The following is a 20,844-nucleotide window of genomic DNA, read 5'->3' as shown; positions in this document are numbered from 1 at the left end:
TAATTTGTGTAATCAATTACAAGTAAAAGTCCACAGTAGACTACAAATACAACATTTCAACACATACTCGTACATACAATAAACACACGCTTATAATGCAAATATACATAAGTAAATGTAAAAATGCGCAACCCCATGACTACCAAAATTATTATACATATATTTTATCGAAGCATTTTACTGCGAGTACCATAAATGATTTTTGGTGGCTTATCAGTTTATTATCAATGGAACTAGTAGCAAAGGCGTCAATAGCAGCAAAATAAAAGGGCACTGTGGCTAATGGTAACATTGGGTCAGTAGCAATGGCTGTTATCTTAACTATTCGAAACTGAGTTATGTGCACGTCAGTCGCAAAATGACAATTATAAATTAATGAAATGGGGTATTGGCAAAACGTAGTCGAACCAATGTTACAACATTAAAAATATTTGCCTGCAAAAATTTTGCTAAAGAAATTTACTAAGCCTACAATACATAACACCTTGATCAAAAAGTTTCCGGATATATTCACAAACTTCAAAATACAAGTTTATTTCTCAAAAGTGATATTATCGTCTTCAAAGTGTTCCCCATCAACTGCAACGCTCTTACCATATACAGCGTTTTGTCCAGCTCTCGAAACATTTCTACAACTCTATTTTCGGTATAAACATCAGAACCGTCTTCGACTTCTCCATTACTTTTTTCGGCTGTTAAAACGCGTTCTCCGAAGTGATTTTTTGATTCGATCAAACAGAAAAAAATTGCAGGGAACCATATCAGGAGAATTTGCTTGGTATTCGTTTCGTTCTTATCCAAAAATTCACAGATAATAATGGCACTGTACGACGTTGCGTTGTCATGGTGCAAAATCCACAAATCCTTTCTTTTTTGGCGAATTGCTTCGGGTAAACGTCTCATAACGCCCAACTTCTTCTTCTTCTTAATTGGCGCGATAACCGCTTACGCGATTTTGGCCGAGATTAACAAAGCGCGCCAGTCCTTTCTTTCTCGTGCTAACCGGCGCCAATTGGACACACCAAGTGAAGCCAAGTCCTTCTCCACCTGATCTTTCCAACGCAGAGGAGGCCTTCCTCTTCCTCTGCTACCACCAGCTGGTACCGCATCGAATACTTTCAGTGCCGGAGCGTTTGTATCCATTCGGACGACATGACCCAGCCAACGTAGCCGCTGGATCTTTATTCGCTGGGCTATGTCTATGTCGTCGTAAAGCTCATACAGCTCATCGTTCCATCGTCTGCGATATTCGCCGTTGCCAACGTGCAAAGGCCCAAAAATCTTGCGCAGAATCTTTCTCTCAAACACTCCAACCGTCGCTTCATCGGATGTTGTCATCGTCCAAGCTTCTGCGCCATAAGTTAGGACGCGCATGATGAGAGTCTTGAAGAGTGTTAGTTTTGTTCGTCGAGAGAGGACTTTACTGCTCAGTTGCCTACTTAGTCCAAAGTAGCACTTGTTGGCAAGAGAGATTCTGCGTTGGATTTCAAGGCTGACATTGTTATCGGTGTTAATGCTGGTTCCTAAATACACGAAGTCTTTTACAACCTCAAAATTATAACTGTCAACAGTGACGTCGGTGCCGATACGCGAGTGCGCCGACTGTTTGTTTGAAGACAGGAGGTACTTCGTTTTGTCCTCGTTCACCACCAAACCCATTCGCTTTGCCTCTTTATCCAGTTTGGAGAAGGCAGAACTAACAGCGCGGTTGTTAAGGCCGATGATGTCAATATCATCGGCATACGCCAGCAATTGTACGCTCTTATAAAAAATTGTGCCTGATTGTGCGATTAAGTTCTGCGGCTCGTACGATGCTCTCCAACATCAGGTTAAAGAAGTCACACGACAGCGAGTCACCCTGTCTGAAACCTCGTTTGGTATCAAACGGCTCGGAGAGGTCCTTCCCAATTCTGACGGCGCTGCTGGTGTTGAGCAACGTCATCTTACATAGCCGTATTAGTTTTGCGGGGATACCAAATTCAGACATAGCGGCATACAGGTAACTCCTTTCCGTACTGTCGAATGCAGCTTTGAAGTCGACGAAAAGATGGTGTGTGTCGATTCTCCTTTCATGGGTCTTTTCCAAGATTTGGCGTATTGTAAACATTTGGTCGATGGTAGACTTTCCAGGTCTGAAGCCGCACTGATAAGGTCCAATCAGTTGGTTGACGGTGGGCTTCAGCCTTTCACACAATACGCTCGCTAGAACCTTATAGGCGATATTTAGAAGACTAATCCCGCGGTAATTGGCACAAATTGCAGGATCGCCCTTCTTATGGATTGGGCAGAGCACACTTAAATTCCAATCGACAAGCATGTTTTCATCCGACCATATTCTGCATAGGAGCTGATGCATGCACCTTACCAGCTCCTCGCCGCCATGTTTGAATAGCTCAGCCGGCAGTCCGTCGGCGCCCGCGGCTTTGTTGTTCTTTAGCCGTGATATTGCTATTCTCACCTCGTCATGGTCGGGTAACGGAACGACAATTCCGTCGTCAACGATTGGGGTATCGGGATCTTCACATTCTCTATGACATGCGCAGCTGTCACCGTTTAACAGGTTCGAGAAGTGTTCCCTCCATAATTTAAGATTGCTCTGTACGTCAGTCACCAGATCGCCGTCTTTGTTCTTACAGGAAAACGCCCCGGTCTTAAAACCTTCTGTAAGCCGCCGAACTTTCTGGTAGAATTTTCGGGCGTTGTTCCTATTGGCCAGCATCTCAAGCTCCTCGCACTCACGTATTTCGGCCTCTCGTTTCTTCTGTCGGATAATACGTCTCTCTTCCTTTTTCAGCTCTCTGTAGCGATCCCACATGGCTCGCGTTGCGCCCGATCGCAGCGTGGCTCTATAGGCGGCATCTTTTCTTTCGGCGGCAGCATGGCATTCCTCGTCGTACCAATTGTTTTTTCGGGCTCGCCGGAATCCGATTTCTTCTTCGGCGGCGGTACGTAGGGAACGAGAAATGTTGCTCCATTGCTCGCGCATGCCGGTGTGTTGAGCAGTGCTCTCCGAGAGCAGGAGTGAGAGTCGAGTGGCGAATCTTCTGGCTGTCTGTTGTGATTGCAGCTTTTCGATGTCGAACATTCTTTGCGTAGGTAGATGTACGTTTTTTGCTGCACAGAGGCGTGTGCGCAGTTTGGCTGCAACAAGGTAATGATCCGAGTCGATGTTGGCTCCTCGGATCGTACGTACATCTAATACACTAGAAGCGTGTCTTCCATCTATCACAACATGATCGATCTGGTTTCGCGTTTTTCGATCAGGAGACAGCCAGGTAGCTTGGTGGATTTTCTTATGCTGGAATCTGGTGCTGCAGACTACCATGTTTCGGGCCCCGGCGAAGTCAATCAGCCTCTGTCCGTTACCGGATGTTTCGTTGTGTAGGCTGAATTTTCCGACTGTGGGGCCAAAAATTTCCTCCTTGCCCACCCTGGCGTTGAAGTCGCCAAGCACGATTTTTATGTCGTGGCGGGGGCAGCGCTCATAGGAACGTTCCAAGCGCTCATAGAAGGAATCTTTGGCCGCATCGTCCTTCTCTTCCGTCGGGGCGTGGGCGCAAATTAGCGAGATGTTAAAAAATCGCGCTTTGATGCGGATTATTGCGAGACGCTCGTCCACCGGAGTGAACGACAGTACTTGGCGACGAAGTCTCTCTCCCACAACAAATCCGTCACCGAATTTGCGCTCCTTTACATGGCAGCTGTAGTAGACGTCGCAAGATCCTATGTTTTTCTTACCTTGCCCCGTCCATCGCATCTCTTGGATGGCAGTGATGTCAGCCTTTACTCTCACGAGGGCATCAACCAGCCGGGCAGAGGCACCTTCCCCATTAAGGGACCGGACATTCCAGGTGCATGCCCTCAAATCGTGTTCCTTATTTCGTTTGCAGGGGTCGTCATCAGTGTTGGAAGTTCTCATCCGAGGCTTTGTTGCTGTTTTCATTGGGGGGGCTTTTTAAGTGGCGAGTCCCAAACCCAGCGCACAACCAGCTATGCTGGGATGCTTCGCCTTCTCACGTTAGCTCACTCCCGAACGAGTGTTCGGAAGCTACCCAGTGGATACGTGGGCTAACCCTGGCCGTTGTGAGCTGCTTGAACTATATGCAGAAGAATAGTCCTGGCCACTCCCAAGTGAATGGCGATCAGTAACTTTCCCCACTTGCATGGACTTCTACACATGGAACCATCGCCCAACTAATGGTCCTTATTAACGGTTAGACCGTGAGTATCGTTTTCTTTTTTGATTGAAAACGACGTGGCTCTTTTGGTCTTGGTTCAGTCGGAGCTCCACTCACTCGCCTAATATCTCGATTGCGTGTCGTAGTCATAAACCCACATCTCGTATCCAGTAATAATGCGTTTGATGTATGCTGGGTCGGATTCAGTCTTAAAAATCATGTCTTTGGCGACAAAGAAACGCCCTTCCTTTGTGCATTCATTGCAGCCACACGGTGCAAACCCAAATCATTAACTACAATGTGCTAAACAAAATCGTTTGCAATGTTTAAGTATTTTTCCTGCTCTCTGATGGTTAATTTGCGGTTATTTCAACTTTTCTTCACTATATCGATGTTTCCATCCGTTTTTGATGTCGACGAAGTGCTACTATGTTCGTCATCCCCGATGGACTCCCAATCTCTTCTGAAACGTTCATGCCACTTTAAAGTATCATTACCGAAACAGTTTCCCAACATTTCTAAGGCTTTTGGTACCTTTGAATGTATTTTTAATGCAATATTTAATACAAAGGCGGCCGCCGTAGCCGAATGGGTTGGTGCGTGATTACCATTCGGAATTCACAGAGAGAACGTTGGTTCGAATATCGGTTAAACACCAAAATTAATAAAAACATTTTTCTAATAGCGGTCGCCCCTCGGCAGGCAATGGCAAACCTCCGAGTGTATTTCTGCCATGAAAAAGCCCCTCATAAAAATATCTGCCATTCGGAGTCGGCTTGAAACTGTAGATCCCTCCATTTTGAGGAGCTCGGCCAAATACCCAAAAAGGGTATACGCGCCAATCATATATATACATATATATAGTATATACATATATATATTTAATACAAATACGTTGTTGCAAATTCAAATCCGTTTTTTAAACTGTAATCGAAAACACGTGCAGAGGTAAATTTACAAATATCAAGCAATGTCGATAAAATTTTGGTAGGAATGTTAATCACAGATGTAACAACCTAACCACAAAAAATCTGAACTCAAATCAGTTCACTTGGAGTGCCAGCTGGTACTTGTTCCGGGAACTTTTTGACCATTCGGCTACGGCAGCCCCTGAACAAAAAAATAAATCTTTGCGCGAATTTGGGCAAATCATCGGAAGATATCATTACTGGATAAAGAAAAAATTATAGATAAGTATGCGAATCATCCAACAGTTGAGGATTTACCACAGCCTGGACGACCAAGGAAACTAAATGACACGGAAGTGCAAACAGTAGTAGGTGAAGTGAAGGTCAAACCAGCTTCAAGTGCGGTTCAAATTTCAAAAAATATCACAGAGTCATCGGAAAAACATAGAGTACCAGTACAATTCGAACACTCCAAAAGAATGGCCTACGTGACAGAGTGCCACGCAAACAGTCTTACATACATATCTAAAGTAAGTCAACAGAAGCTTTTTAGAATTCTCAAAAAAGTGTAAACACGAAGCTCTAAAATTCTGCGGAAACATTTTATATACAGACAAAAGTAAATTTGAAATATTTGCTGCAAAAAGCATCCAAAAATTTGGCGAGCAAAGAATGACGCTGTTCTCGACAACTGTGTTACAAAAACGCGGAGGATGCTCGGCTTTGGGGCGGAGCTTTATGGGGGGCGTCGGTAGCCTAGTTTTCATTGAGTCAATAATAAATAAAATGGTCTATTGAAATTTTCGATCCAAAGAATACACCCAAAATTGTTAAAAAATAGTTAATAGTCCAAACTCCAAACACCCTTGATCACCCATCGCAGTCGCCAAACTTAGTCCTATCGAGAATCTGTGGGGCCATCTTGTTAGAAAAACCAGACAGAGGACGATTTCCAACAAGGACAACTTACTACTGTGTCCAAAAAATAAGGTGACATTGTATTTATTTTGAAAATTCTTTATTTATTCTTCCAAATCAATTTCATCCCCTTCAAAGTAATCCCCTCCCGACACAATGCACTTATGCCAACGTTTTTTCCAATTTTCGAAACACTGGTTGTAGTCACTTTCCGGGATGGCCTTCAGTTCCGTCTTCGTTGCGGCTTGAATCTCCTCTATCGTGTCAAAACGGTGTCCCCGGAGCGGTCTTTTGAGCCTGCTGAACAGCCAGAAGTCGCACGGTGCCAGATCAGGTGAATACGGTGGTTGCGGAACGATATGGGTTGAGTTTTTGATGAAATGATCACGAATTACGAGTCCAAAAAATTCAATGTTTTCGGTACCAGTCGAGATTTGACGCGCTTGAGGCCCAAAACATCCTTCAAAATGGTATTGACTGAGCCTTTCGATATGCCAACATCATCAGCAAGGTCTCTAATCGTTAATCGACGGTTTTTCAACACCAAATCTTTGATTTGTTGGACGTGAGCTTCGTCAGTTGAGGTTGATGGTCGCCCAGGACGCTCTTCGTCTTCGACACGTTCACGACCGGCTTGGAACTCACTATACCACTTGTAAACATTTTTTTTAGACATAGCCTCATCACCAAAGGCTTTCTGCACCATCCTCAACGTATCCGAAAATTGATTCCGCAAACAAAATTTAATGCAAATTCTTTGCTCAACAAATTTCGACATTGCAAAAAACGAGAAACTCACTTTTAGCAGCTCACAAAACGACGCGTATCTCAAACAGTAAATGAATATTTCACATGAAATTTGACATAGATGTCACTCACAGTACTACCAACCTAAAAAAAAAAAGAATTCTCCTAATCCTTCAAAGCGCGCAGTTTAAAATCAAATGTCACCTTATTTTTTGGACACAGTAGTAAATGAACCTTTAGCTAAATAAATGAGAAATTTAGTGAAAGTGATGCCTAGAAGATTAAGTCAGCTTAGACGCTTGAACACTTGGAAACTTAAGGTGCATTCACGATGTAGGGAATACTAAAGGTTGCGCTTTCCGAAAACCGTTACTTTATTTTTGGCGAATTTGACAATTGAGTGTCGGCAATACAGAAAATAAACAAACTTTTCTGTACAAATGTATGCACGTGTAGATAAATGTGCGCACGATTTTGCCTATATTCTTGGCTTCCACTCTTTTTCACTTTTCTCTTTCTCTTACTCTTCCTCTTATTTTTGTTTGTTTAATTTCTGTACTGACGTCAAAACGCTTGGGAAGGTGTAATCTTATCATTCTTGAGGTGTACTTGTTTATTTAGCAGCAATGTTTGGCGAATTGTCATCTGATCTTCCTCAAAGAGATAAATAATATTCAAAATTGTAAGCAAAGAGAAAACCAGTAGAAATTTCCAAATTTAACTGCTAGCTGTTAGTTGCTTAAAGTACGTTCACATATGCATTAATTACCAATAAATCCCCAAAATTAATCTACCCGTTCACATATGGCTGATTACCTGCAAAATTGACAATCAGCGATCAATACTGTTGTGAAAGGTTTTTCTTCATAGAAATTATATTGGTGGAGTTTTTCGGTGTTTTTGGTTTGTTTAATCATTATTAACAATATGAATAAAAGACAAGCAGAAGGAATAGTTAATTTAATTGCTGAATTATTGCTAATAATAAACAGTTGAAGGAAGTCCGTAAAGGACGTTTACTGAGGTGTCAAAAAATTATGGCATACGAAATTCGATATTACATACATTTTATAATAATAATAAGAAGACAAACGCTTTTTTTCTGTTATATAAGTGTACAGTTAATAATACCTAACAAACATTTTATTAGAATTATATCTACAGGCCTGTTTTCTCCAGCATCTCCGGCATCCATTTTATTTAGTTTTTACTTTGACGTTTTTCTTTACACTCGTAAAAATAATGATTTATTACACAGAAAATAGGATTATTTTATAATCTAAGATTATTACGGATTGGGAGTTAAGCACGAAAAAATAGATCATCTACTTATGTGTGAACGTATTATAAGGGACTTCGATACGTCGATCAGTGTGCGCACTATAACGTGCTCTTTCTTGCTGTCATCAAGGCTACATGTTTTTTATTTGTGTTTTGGTGTCTGGTTAACTATTGTTGCTAGTCAGGTCGCGAAACTTCAGCGTTAATAAAAATATTAATTTTTTATGGCGTTTCGAAATTGGCTGGTATCACAAAATAGAATTAGACCTAGTTTATTGTCTAATGTATGTAATGTAATTGTCTGTATGTAGAAAGGCCTTAATGTTTTGGGAACATTAGTTCCAGTGCTACCAGACTTTTTGGGTTTAGTGTTTGAGCGAATCGTTTAATTTTATATTACAATTCGGTCAATCTGGCAAACAAGTGTCACACGAAAAATAAAGTCGCCTGCGTAAATACAAGACAGATTTTTTCATTTATTTGGAGTTGGCGTTATAGCTCTTAAGTTGGCCAAATAAGTCTTCAATCTTTCATCAGAACCATTGAAACACCCTAAACCACAAAAAAGAAATACAAGACAGTACAATTTGTAATAATTTATCAATTGCATAGGAAACATGGATAAGCGATCTAAAGAGTCGCTGCGGCGTTATAAGAAATCCAGGCAGCAATCCAGTTCTGATAGTTCCAGCAGCTCTGAGTCTGATTCTTCTGGAAGTTCATATTCAAGTTCAGACAGCGAACGGCATCGACGAAAAAAGGCTCGCCAAACTACTGCTGGCACCTCACGTCGGTCCAGTAGCTCTTCTACAGAAGAACGAAGAAAGCGGGAAAAGCGTGAGCATTGCCAAAAAAAGCTTGAGGCCAAACGTATTCATCTCAAACGCAAATTAAAAGAAGCTAAATTAAAGAAAAGGGCCGCTGCCGCTGCTGCAGCTTTAAGCGGTCATATCGGCCACAGATCGCTTTCACCCACCACACAGGCGAAATTGAAAAAACTTGCAGAACGTAAGCATCAACGTGCTGCAAGCAAAGAGCGAAGGGAACGTGAGCGTGAAAAACATCGCGCTGCTGTTGCAAGAGAAAGGGAACGCGAGCGGGACCATCATCGCACAGGGTCGCGTTCACCTACCAAAATAACGAAAATTCGTATTCACCAGGACATAAAACGCCAGAAGAGCCCACCTCGTATGCATCATACGATGATGTCACGCGAGAAGATTATAATTCAGACTCGAACTCGCGAACGAACACCTTCGCCCACAGCTGAGCGACAACGGCATGATCACAAAATGCGACATGAAGAGTTGGTAAGAGAACGAGAAAGACGAGATCGTGAACGGGAACGTGCTGAACGTGAAGCTGCACGAGATAAAGAGCGGGCTGAGGCTTTAGCACGCTGTCAAGAACGCCAACGTGAAAGGGAACGTTTGGCTAGGGAAAAACTACGAAGGGAGGAGGAGGAAAAAAAATATGTTGGGATAAGTGGTGAACGTGGAGAACGATTATTGCCACGACCCGCAGAAAGAGAACTGGCTATGGCAGCATCTCGTGGTTATAATAGTCGTGAGCGGTCCTTGGAAGCTATTGAGAGATCCCGCCATATGTCAAAACGTGAATTAGATGCCTATGAAAGAGAACGAGAATATATGGAAGCCGAAAGACGTACTTTGCTTAACCGGGACGATTTGCGACGTGAACGTGAATATTTACCGGCACGGCGACGCGAATTGAGCCCAGTAGGTGAACATTACTCCGCACGATTGAGGGACCCAAGGGATGTTTACCCCGAGGAAGATCGGGATAGGTATGTATAATCTACATGAACATGCCTCAACTATTTATTTTAGCATAAACTCCATTTCTCTAAGGGTTTACAACCGAGCTTATATTGAAGAAGCGCATCATGGACGAGAGCGAGAGAACGCTTGGCCTCGCGAAATACGAGAACGAGAAATTCATGATTTACGCGAAGCCAGAGACCAACGAGATAACCGGGATCCTCGCAATTTTCGAGAAATGGAGCACGAGCTTATTTATCCTGATGAAAGAGAGCGTTTGATTAGGAATAGGGAACGTGTGCGCGAGGAATGGAAAGGTGAATGGGATGCTAGCAGGGAACAGGAGTGGAATGACACTCCTCCAATAACTGGTCGTGGCGGTTTTGTAGGTGGTCCGAAAAGGAACGCAGCCATAATAGGTGGCGGCCCTAATTCAGGGCCTCCAAAACTGGCACCACGTGAACAGCGAGCCCTCTCAGAGCCTGATTGGGATACAGATGAGGTACAGAAAAATGTAGTACCTAATATAAGTAAGGCAGATGGATCTAGTTTTGGTATAAGTTCGGGACAACGCGATGCATGGGGGGATCATGATCATCTGGAGATACCACCAAAACGTGAGAAACCAATAGCACCTCCTCGCCAGGAAGGATTAGATCGGCGTTGGCAAAATGAATGGCGCGACGATGAGGAAACCATGCAACGGGTTGGCAGCGGTGGTAGCGGAGGAAATGTGACCGCTTCCCTACATCACCATCGCAGCGAGCGTGGCGGACGAAATTTTCGAAGAGGAGGTGGTGGCGCAGTGGGCCCAGACCACGCAGATCGGAATGCGCAAGGACTCAGAATGCATCCACCACCGCTAATGACACTGCCCGTTCAACCGCCCGTAGCAGGTTTTCTTGGCGGTAACCCAAGATTTCCCAACAAAAGCAAAATGACTTATACAAATCCAAACCTAATTAAGAAACAGCATGCTGCGGTCGCGGCCGCCAAAGCAGCTGCCCAAGCAAGTGCTGTAGCAGCGGCGAGCACAGCTGTTGCAGCCGCTAAAGCAGCAGCGCAAAGTGCTGCAAATGCCACCACAAATCCAAGCATACTGGGGCAAGCTACCAATCTAATACGACAACAAAATGAACCATTTATTATTGACGACAAGCCGGAATCTGGCGAGCTTTTGCACGAGACTGATGGTAATAAAAAATTGGATGGGACCACTTTTAAAAAGTGTGATAACTTCTCAGTACTAGCCAATCCCATAGTCAATGACGGAAGAGCTAGTGGTGAGCTAAGTGAAATTAGCGATAGCGATGATGATATTCTCAACAAAGGGGAGAAAAAGTCTCGGACAGAAACAGATGACGACTCCACCATAAAAGTTGATGGTATTTCGGAACAAGAGGATTTTATGCGTGCGAATGACGACGCTGGTATTGTGGATGACAAGCATGATGATGATGAAATGCTCGATTTTGAAGAAATTTCAGACGGAGAACTGGAGGAAGATTCTCGAAATAAAGGTTCGTATAGTGTCTTCTTATATGCACATTTTTAAATAATTACATATATCCGTAATTTATGTTTTGCAGGAGTTGGCGATGCCTTAGGTGTTGACTGGGCATCTCTAATTGCGGAGACGAAGCTTCAAGCTGAAAATGCTGCTCCTGGAGCAACCGAACAACTAACTACAGCAAAACAGAAGTGGCAACCACATCGTATCATTCTAGAAATGGGAATTTCACTGTGTATGGCAGGAGAAAACTACGCTCAACAATTATTAAATGAATCTAAGCAGAAGCTGGCCGAAGAATTAAAAGAAATAAACCAAAAAACCACCGATTTAAAAACAAGCGATGTGGCTGAAAGCAAATGTGGTACTAAAGAGGATCTAAAAAATACTAATTCTTCTCCCAATATAAAAGAGGAAACGGTCCCACAAAAGTCGGTGGATGAAATAGACGACATTTCATTTAACTTAGAGCGTTTGCAGTCACTAGCTTGTTTGCAGGTAGGCGAGCGTATGCAGCGTTTGGAACGACAGAAGCTAATATTAAATGCTTGTGGTGCACATAGTCGTGCTCTAAGCGCTCGGCAAGACTTAAAATTACGTCGGCAGATGTGCAATTTACCGGCACGTGAGTATGGTTTCTCGCTCCCTGTGCCTATTAATGCCAAAATCAAAGCAAGGGCTTTGGCGGCTTTTCAACGCACATTAGAAGTTAAATAAAATATCATAATCGTATACATACATATGTCAGCAAAATTGTGTTTTCCGGTATAAAATAAAGTTCAAAATATAGTAAACTCAAATTTATGTTTAACATTTATAATCGACTAGACAGTAACGATCAAATCAGAAACATTATTCGCCAGTCCATTCATGGTATACCTGCTGTCATCAAACTGCTCCTATTCACTCACCTCCTAATACATACATGCATATGTAGACGCCGAATACATACTTACGTGTGGTAAATGATGATACTGAAACAAGATTTGTAACTCTTATACACCATACAGGTAAAAAAACAACAACAAAATTTATTTATCTCTCGACTTAAGAGCATTCAATTCATTTGTTTGCTCAGCCAACAGGTCTAAGAAGATTTCCATTTTTAAATTGCACATATTGTTCTCCTCTTCAAGAGTTTTCAAACGCCGATTCAAGCGTACGATGTTATCAGTGTCCGATTTACGCGTAGAATGTATCCAAATACCATCGGCGAAGCGCAACTCTTTATTGCCCAAATTAAGTGAAATATTCTGAAAATCATCTATGTCCTCACTTATGGCCGGACAGCTAATATTACAGCGGGCCGAGCGAGCTGGTATGGGTTTTGTTTCAAATTTTTTCATAAAAAGCGGCATGACTTATTGTAAAATGTGACGAATTATTACTAACTATTTACTCACTAGTAAAGTTAGAATGTATACCGCAGTACGTTACCATAACGACGCGGTTAGGAAAAATCAAAACAGTCGCTCCTTTAGGGTTGCTTATGTTTATGGTTCAACCTGGGTAGGTAGAGGCTTTGCCCCCACATACGGAATAAGGAAGTCGTTTGCCTAAGTTCTTAATCGCGTATAAACATTCGAATGATAATCAAAGTACTTCCTCGCTTTTCCAAACTTTTTCATTTGCATGCGCCAGAATGCCGCATGGTAAAAATGATGTTGCGGCATTGGACGAGTATCTGTAAGTAATGGATCCATACATTTATTGAACGTAAATTTCAATTGAAACACCTTTTTTAGTGATTGTCATATACAATGTTTCAGGCATTTAGCGGAAATCAAGACTACCTGTGAAAATTTAATCAGTCAAACACAAACTGACTTGGAGCTTTTTAAGGTATGTATGTCAAACACGGCGCTGTGATATCAATACTTTCAACAAACATACATACATATGCATATATGATTGCGTTTAAATTACATTTTTCTCTTACCATTTTAACCTGACAAATGCAATCGGGGATCCTGCATGCAGAATGAGCAACATCAATTAAGAAACAAAATCGAGGAAATATTGGCTGAGAATCAAACAATAAACACTAAACTGGACGTTCTTAAAACAACCACTAATAAAATAACGGAGGACTCCAGAGATGATGCCACGAGGGAAAGATTTACGAACGACGCGTTATTGAATGTTAAAAAGCAAATTGACTCTTTAGAAACGGTATGTTAAGATTAAGGAACCGTTATATGTACTAACGCACTGACGTACGATTATCGTTTCAGGAAAACCGTGAATTGCGGTCACTAAATGATATCTCACAAAAAACAATACAAAATCTCAAAAATGAAATACAAAATTATAGAAATCATTTATGCAAATCAAGCAACGTTACTGAGGTAAGCACAAGAAATTGCCATTTTATCTGTTGATAATAACGAGTTAGCGTGGAATATCAACCATTTCTTTATTTTTTTGACCCATGCTAATTAATGTCGATTGCTTTACATACATACCTGTATTTATGTGTTTACTAAAGTATCGATGGTGTATACGTGCGTAAGTTCCTACCTCGTATATGTACATATATGTAAAATTACCAATCCAGAGATGTAGTTAATGTTTTCTTCATAAGATTATTACATATATGTATATAATTGGCGCGTACACCCGACTCCGAACGGCGGATATTTTATAAGGAGCTTTCTCATGGCAGAAATACACTCGGAGGTTTGCCATTGCCTGCCGAGGGGCGACCGCAATTAGAAAAATGTTTTTCTTAATTTTGATGTTTCACCGAGATTCGAACCAACGTTCTCTCTGTGAATTCCGAATGGTAATCACGCACCAACCTATTCGGCTCCGGCGGCCGCCGTTTTTTTCTTATCAAAATACAGAAATTTAACTCACAAAACAAAAATCTAACCAATTCGCTCTATATTTTGTTTATTAAATTATTATTTTTTTAATTGTTCCAACACACATGAGGTCTTCATCTTGGCCTTCTACACGAGCAGGCACTGCATCGGCTACTTTAACGGTTGTAGGGTTCGCATCCATGTGCACAACATGACTTAGCCAGCGAAGCCGCGGCTCTATATCCATTTCACTGAAAAACTTATACAAATAGTTGGCTTATCAGCCAAACGTTTTTATCTGACGCTCTGAAATACGCGATCTTAAAATTTATCCATCAATTGTAGATATAGCATTAGTCCGATTTACTCTTCAGATTTCAGATAATTTCTCACTCGATATTAGCTCTGAAGCTACATACATGTAAAATATAAGTTAGAAAAAATAATGTTTGTAAGCTTGTGCAGTGAGTAAGTGGACTCTACAGCAAACTAAACATGAAAAGTTCTTGCCTGCCGAGGGCGACCGCAATTAGAAAAAATATTTTCAAACTTTCTATAATTTTGCTGTTTCGTGCACCATAAAACCAGAAATGCATAATATAATGGGTCCTTCAAAAGTGACGCCTAGTTTTTTATCTCCAAAGGGGTTTCGAGAGACTTTGTTATTAAGCCTTTTAAAAAATGCATGCAACAACAAAAAATTAATAAGCTTAAAGAAGGAATCTCTTAATATTATTTCCTCGCTGGATGCATACTTTTATATTTGTATTATGTGTTAATACACGCACGTACATACACATGAATGTAAATCACAGTAAGAAGAATAATTGTTGACAAATCTTTGTATATTTCAGATCAAGCAAAAATATTACACTACCATGAAATTGCTCGAAAGTACCATCCAAACTCAAGATACTGAAATTAAAAAACAATCTCGAATCATCGAAAAACTATTACAGCAAAAGAAACAGCTGAACGATCACATTAAAAACTTCGAAAAAACTTTGGAAGGTATGCTGACCGGCCAATGCCAGTTTTTATTGTTGATTATTTAATACGTAAGTTGGATATTATATGGTGATTAGTTATATAAGTGTATATTGCGAGCCTTGGTAATCCTAAAAATCACAACAGGCGCCTCAGGCGGTCTAAAACAGTTTTCAATGGGCACGGAAGTAAGAGTTTACTTCCGCAGTTGCAGTTGCAATTAAACACCATTTATGTAAATATATAAATATGTATATATTTATGTCAATATGTACATACAGACCGGTTTTGAGGTTGGTACAGTAGCACATGTTTGTGAGGTGCGTTATACCACAAAAATGCGTGCTGCTTCTCTCTCACTGAATGAAGCAAGTGATTTGACAAATAGTTCAGAAGCTTTAGACTGGTCAAAACAATGCCATTCTGCCATTCGGACTGCGACAGGATGTCTACTGATGTCCCCACTTCAACACCTACACGACGAGGCTCAGATGCTCACTGTGTTTAGCAAGCAGTTTCTGTTAGGGTGCTACCGTAGGTCCCACCCATGCAGACACCTGCTTGACCCCGAACTGCCTCCCAGCCACGTCAGGAGGCACCTCAACAATTATGCCGACGAGATCCAAGACAAAACTGATCGACAATTACTGGGCCAGACAGTGTACAGACAGACAATAAACGACATTCATCGGGAGACACTTACCACCTTCTAAAGCTCCCGGCCCCCGAATGCCGTTCATCCATTGCAGACGAAGACCTCCAGCTTCCCCGAGAGGCCCGCGTAAGCTTGGCACAATTACGTTCTGGACACTGTAGCAGGTTAAACTCCTACTTTTCCAGAATTGATTCGACATACTAAACATATGCCCAGCATGTGAAGGCACCCCGCACGACACTAACCACCTTTTCACCTTGCCCTATCAAACCCACTCATCGAACACCCCTCTCCCTCTGGACCCAACCTGTCGAAATAGCTCGTTTCCTGGGCCTACCGTTAGACGAGCGAGACGAAGACGACCGGTGATTTACACTACACTAACAGGGTTAAGTATACTGCTACAACAACAACAATAACAACGTGGAGATTTTTATATAACATTTGCATGATTATGGAACGATTTCGCATCCAACTACTGCGGGACAAATTTTATAATTTTCTTTGTTCTTTTATATTATGCGATATTTTTACCGACTTATTACGATTAATTAATTATATTAAGATTTGTTTTCTCCTTAAAAGAAAAAGCACGTTCTTTAAGTAATGAAGTTACCACTGCCACAATAGAAAAACTCAAAGCCAAACTTAATGAATCAACACGTCAAACGAAGGAATTACAAATATCACTAAAAATGGCAAAAAGTGCAATTGAAGAACGCTACGAGCGGGAAAAATGTGCCCTGCAAAAGGTGCAAGAAGCCTTGTCGATTGCTGAAGCAGCAGTGGCAGATAAAGAAGATGCACAGAAGCGGGAGCAAGTTGTTAAAGAGGAATGCGATAATTTGGCATCTACCATTGGTCAAGTGATGGACGAAGCGGCGAAAAAGGTAGAAAAGGATATGGAAGACTTGCGTAGGAAATTTTGTGAAAAAGAGCGCTTCCTATTAGAAACCCAAATGCAGGTAAATTGCAAAGACCATAAAAAGAGTTATCGTTTGACTACTTGTGATTTATAACCAGATGAAGGAGGAAATCCAACAGCAGAAGAAAATAAATCAAATTCTGGAGACACGCTGCAATAGGCTCCAACAAAAACACAAATCCAGTATGGAGGAGATCGAAATACTAACGCAACAATTGGAGAGTGCTGTTAAAGCGTTGGTACGTTAATGACAACATGCATTAAAAATTAATAATGCTCACGAAATATTTATTGATTTCATTGATTTTTTAAAGGAGGAAATGGAGGTGAAAATAAGCACGCAAGATTGTTTACTCAAAGAACAAAAATTATTAATGAGGTAATGAGTTAAATATTATTGTTAAAGCAAGGCATTTATGTTTATTATCCAGACGTGCTGAGGAAACTGAGCAAGAAATACAACATTATGTTCAAACAAATCGGAAACTGAAAGAAAAGTAAGCGTTCAAAAATTAACTTACAGCCCCAATTTCCCTATCCTCTTTTGTTATACATTTATATTTCATATTATACTATTTTCATATTATATTTAGTGAATTCCTTGTATTGAATTGCAACAAATTTGAGAAATTGTAATATATGTATTGAAGTGTATATTTATAAAATATACATATGCGACCAATTGTTTAACGCAATTGGATCTTCGCAATTGAAAATTTATGCAAACGCAGCGTTAAGCCACGAATTCCATTTATGAGTGCAGAATATAAATATATTTTAGCGTTGTCACATCCTCAAACCTCACAACAAAAATACAGACAATTGTCAGCAATTAAGCTTTCGGATTTACTTGAGCATACATAATTAGGGCTACTGTTATTCTTATAACAATTGTTATTACGGTGAGTTCTGAAATTGCGTAGGAATAGGGCTGTCAATACAATACCACATACATATACTAAGTTATTTTAGTAAAGTAAATATGAAACATAATAAACAAAATAACTGTATTTTTAGGTACCGAAATGCACTGTCAGATTTAATAAACAAAATTGAAATTTAAATCTATATCTACAAACTCAAAATGCGAAACTTAAGGCTGAAAATCAGGATATTTAATCATAAAAGCACCGACGATGATTAATATAAGTACCACTCACCTAACACCCCGCCCCCTCTGGACCCAACCCGTCGAAACAGCATGTTTCCTGAGTCGTGACGATTGGTATCTACACCACACTGGAAGGGGTTAATGAACTGCTACAACAACATTATATTGCTAACAAATTTGTACGTCTGCAAAAAAACGTGTCTTTGGTTGTGATTCATTATACTTATGTTTTAGTAGTATTGTAATAATCCATATTTTTTATACGTATTAAAATATATAAAATAAATGTTACATGTACATATACACTTATGAGCATTTGGAGGCATGCTTCACAAATCAGACGCATGTGCATATCGACCGGGAAATAAACTTGGAAACCAGTAACTACATTCTCCATTTTGTTCGTCTATCCAACACAAGCCTTCACTTATTGTTTTATCAAGCGCCTGTTTAGCTCGAAATTCATTCCATCTGTAGGTCAAACATTTAACTTTAGAAATTTAGAAAAGGAAGGAACTTTTTAACCTTACCCGAGCTGCTCAATAATCATTTGAAGTGTTACGTAGCCCTTTTCTGTATTAGAAGCAGCCGTCAGTATTTTGGATTCTTCCATACTCAACTCCCCTGGTATCGATTGCACCATGTATTTTCCTTTAGCTACTTTATGAACCACAAATCTGTTAAAGTTTAGGTTATGGTTATTTAATTCAAATAATATGCATCAGAAAACACTTACCCATTTCCAAAAATGCTTAACTTTTTTGCGGCCATTAAAATGTCTTCATCCGTTATTTCCTGATGTACTGAACTTTGACCACGAGCAGCTATGAGACGCCTACGTAACTCACTCAATCCCATTAAACCTCCTTTAAAAATCGAATAGGTTAGAATTATTAACCACTTTTCAGTATTTCCCACATAAATGTACTTAAGATCATTAAAAACAGGATACCATTAATAAAAATATCCACATCATTATAGCATCCAGTCTTTACTCTTTTGTTTTAGTTTTTCGATCTAGGACGTGATTAGGAAACAATCGACAACAGCAATATTACATTTTTGAGTCCCGGTTAAATACAAAATTCAAGGAAACCATATAATTTTCAGGGTTTGGAATTTATTACTAAGCCTAATTAGTCCCTCTTCTTGTCAATTCTATGATTTTAACATGGGTTCCAGCCAAAATACATTCTCTAGCTTTGAATGTTACACAAAGTTGAGGTGTTGCTGACAAAGTAAAATTTTGATACGATGCCGATGCAGATCAAAACATATACATATGTACATATTTATTGTAGGTATGTGAAGTTGCCGCTAAAAACATAAAGCACTGCCTTTAATAACATGCTGCTGCAGCAGATATTGAAACCATTATAAGGATCCGAGTTTTGTTTTCAAATATAATTAATCACTTCATTAGCTTCTACGAAAAATGTTTTAGACAAGCAGTGCCCTGCAATTACTCAAATTAAAGCGATTGGTTTATCAATTCAGAAAGTGAATTGCAAATCGCACCAAGGAATGAATTTTTCGGTCCCCAAGTACTGTTCGTTTGTTGGTGAGTGAAGCATTTAGGAAAAGGAACCAAATATTTAGGTTTAACAAGTCAAATTTGAGTTTTTTAATATACTTAATCAAGATTATTTTTTCTCTTTAAATTCGTTACGTGTATGTACCGGTTTTATGATTTGCTGCCAAGCATACTTCCACTACCTGTACACCCAATTCGTAATAAAAATCGCCCATTCCAAGGACACTCCAAAAGCCCTTGCCAGTAGCAAGTGGATCGACTCCGATAGCTGCACACATTTCCTGGAACTGTTTACGAAACTGAGAGTTTTTCCGGATATCTTGCTTGTGCTTCACAGCGAATTCCTCTAGTTTAATACGAAATACTTCCATTTGTTTAGACATTTGTTCAAACTGCGATTCCTGTATATCAGTACCCTTGTTCTTGTACTTTTCAGCAGCTAACTGTTGCTGTTGAATAGCACCTAGACCCGCACGTCGACGCATATTTACAATATACTCTGTATTAACTCCGATTCAAATTCTATTTATTATGACTACCATATATTTACTTCAGACAAATTACATTTTATTTTATGGAACTCAAGGCATTATTGTCAGTTGGTTGCAAGGCGAATTCATGTGTGGATTGCCTTGGTCCACAGTATTCTCAGTAAAATCAAAGGCGAATTAAAACCATAGGTGGCGCCTTGCCAAAACAATTAATTTCTTTTTCACGATTTGACAAGTCTGACGTAAGCTCCCTTTCCAATACAAAACAAACAAAAAGAGGATAAATAACAAGTTTGTGAAAATTCAGTGTATGGCCTGTTAATATTGGGACTTATGAGATTTAGTTAATTTGTGAAAACATAAAAAAATATGTAGCCTCCAAATGCAGTTTGTTTGCTGAAGACGTCGTGGCAAGAAAGTATGTGTGTGTGCTTATAATTTCTTGTGTTTGGTTGTTTTTATTGCTTTCGCTCTTCACAAATAATTGATTCCCCTTCCTTTTGTTTGTTTATTCATGGGCTCTGACGACACAGAGAACTGGGATCATTTATGTCATCCTTGATCATGCACAATACAGAGAACGTTAATAGCAAGGCAGATCTATTCTAGGTAGAGGCAACATTTTTTAAATTAGAATTAATGGAATTCTGCCTCGCGTATAAGAACGCGAAAACGGAAATCTTTCCCATAATTTGATCATAGTTCCTAAATCAAGAATTACATCCGCGTTACAGGAGTTCCACAATGGACTAAACGGAGGTCATCTTCTTCTTCTTCTTAATTGGCGCGATTACACGATTTTGGCCGAGTTTAACAAAGCGCGCCAGTCGTTTCTTTCTCGTGCTAACCGGCGCCAATTGGACACACCAAGTGATGCCAAGTATTTCTCCGCCTGATCTTTCCAACGCAGAGGAGACCTTCCTCTACCACCACCAACTGGTACCGCATCGAATACTTTCAGAGCCGGACCGTTTGTACCTATTCGGACGACGTGACCCAGCCAACGTAGCC

General features: G+C 40.4%; 4 protein-coding genes across 11 annotated transcripts in view; 2 read left to right on the top strand and 2 right to left on the bottom strand.

Annotated features, from left to right (window-relative positions):
• Nucleotides 1–12,314, top strand: part of LOC129243028 (fl(2)d-associated complex component-like) — a 28,264-nt gene extending 15,950 nt beyond the window's left edge. For 2 of the 4 annotated variants that reach the window (XM_054880076.1, XM_054880101.1), the window contains exons 2-4: nt 8,645–9,839; nt 9,883–11,333; nt 11,403–12,123. In XM_054880076.1, the coding sequence (XP_054736051.1) occupies nt 8,645–9,839; nt 9,883–11,333; nt 11,403–12,040 (3,284 nt within the window). In that variant the 3' untranslated portion in view covers nt 12,041–12,123. Of the gene's footprint in view, nt 1–8,644; nt 9,840–9,882; nt 11,334–11,402; nt 12,124–12,151 lie in introns of those variants that run through there. The other 2 variants (XM_054880084.1, XM_054880092.1) reach the window with 2 other exon arrangements.
• Nucleotides 12,315–12,354: 40 nt separating this feature from the next.
• LOC129243080 (protein chibby homolog 1) lies at nt 12,355–12,737 on the bottom strand. Its single transcript, XM_054880186.1, has one exon. It carries the CDS (start codon nt 12,679–12,681, stop codon nt 12,355–12,357), a length of 327 nt encoding a protein of 108 aa, XP_054736161.1. The 5' UTR covers nt 12,682–12,737.
• A 189-nt stretch (nt 12,738–12,926) lies between these two features.
• LOC129243045 (synaptonemal complex protein 1) lies at nt 12,927–18,111 on the top strand. 5 transcript variants are annotated; one of them, XR_008582237.1, is made up of 11 exons: nt 12,944–13,009; nt 13,069–13,165; nt 13,304–13,495; nt 13,558–13,671; nt 14,985–15,141; nt 16,358–16,737; nt 16,796–16,936; nt 17,012–17,076; nt 17,129–17,194; nt 17,291–17,599; nt 17,715–18,111. XR_008582237.1 is itself a non-coding variant. In XM_054880138.1 (10 exons), the coding sequence occupies exons 1-10, from the start codon at nt 12,966–12,968 to the stop codon at nt 17,758–17,760; spliced, it is 1,278 nt and encodes a 425-aa protein (XP_054736113.1). In that variant the 5' UTR covers nt 12,927–12,965; the 3' UTR covers nt 17,761–18,111. The 5 variants fall into 5 exon arrangements, 4 of the variants coding, with proteins under 4 accessions (XP_054736113.1, XP_054736105.1, XP_054736092.1 ...); XM_054880138.1 differs by lacking the exon at nt 17,291–17,599 and having other exon boundaries at nt 12,927–13,009; nt 13,093–13,165; XM_054880130.1 differs by lacking the exon at nt 17,291–17,599 and having other exon boundaries at nt 17,015–17,076.
• LOC129243073 (vacuolar-sorting protein SNF8) lies at nt 18,011–19,932 on the bottom strand. Its single transcript, XM_054880173.1, has 4 exons — nt 19,488–19,932; nt 18,545–18,674; nt 18,339–18,485; nt 18,011–18,279 (listed from the first exon to the last, which is right to left on the bottom strand). The coding sequence occupies exons 1-4, from the start codon at nt 19,825–19,827 to the stop codon at nt 18,138–18,140; spliced, it is 759 nt and encodes a 252-aa protein (XP_054736148.1). The 5' UTR covers nt 19,828–19,932; the 3' UTR covers nt 18,011–18,137.
• Between the last annotated feature and the right edge of the window lie 912 nt (nt 19,933–20,844).

The sequence above is a fragment of the Anastrepha obliqua genome, chromosome 1 (genome assembly GCF_027943255.1).
Source record: "Anastrepha obliqua isolate idAnaObli1 chromosome 1, idAnaObli1_1.0, whole genome shotgun sequence".
Lineage (NCBI taxonomy): Eukaryota > Metazoa > Arthropoda > Insecta > Diptera > Tephritidae > Anastrepha > Anastrepha obliqua.
Note: the sequence above shows the minus strand (reverse complement) of the source record. Positions and strands in the feature narration are given on the sequence as shown.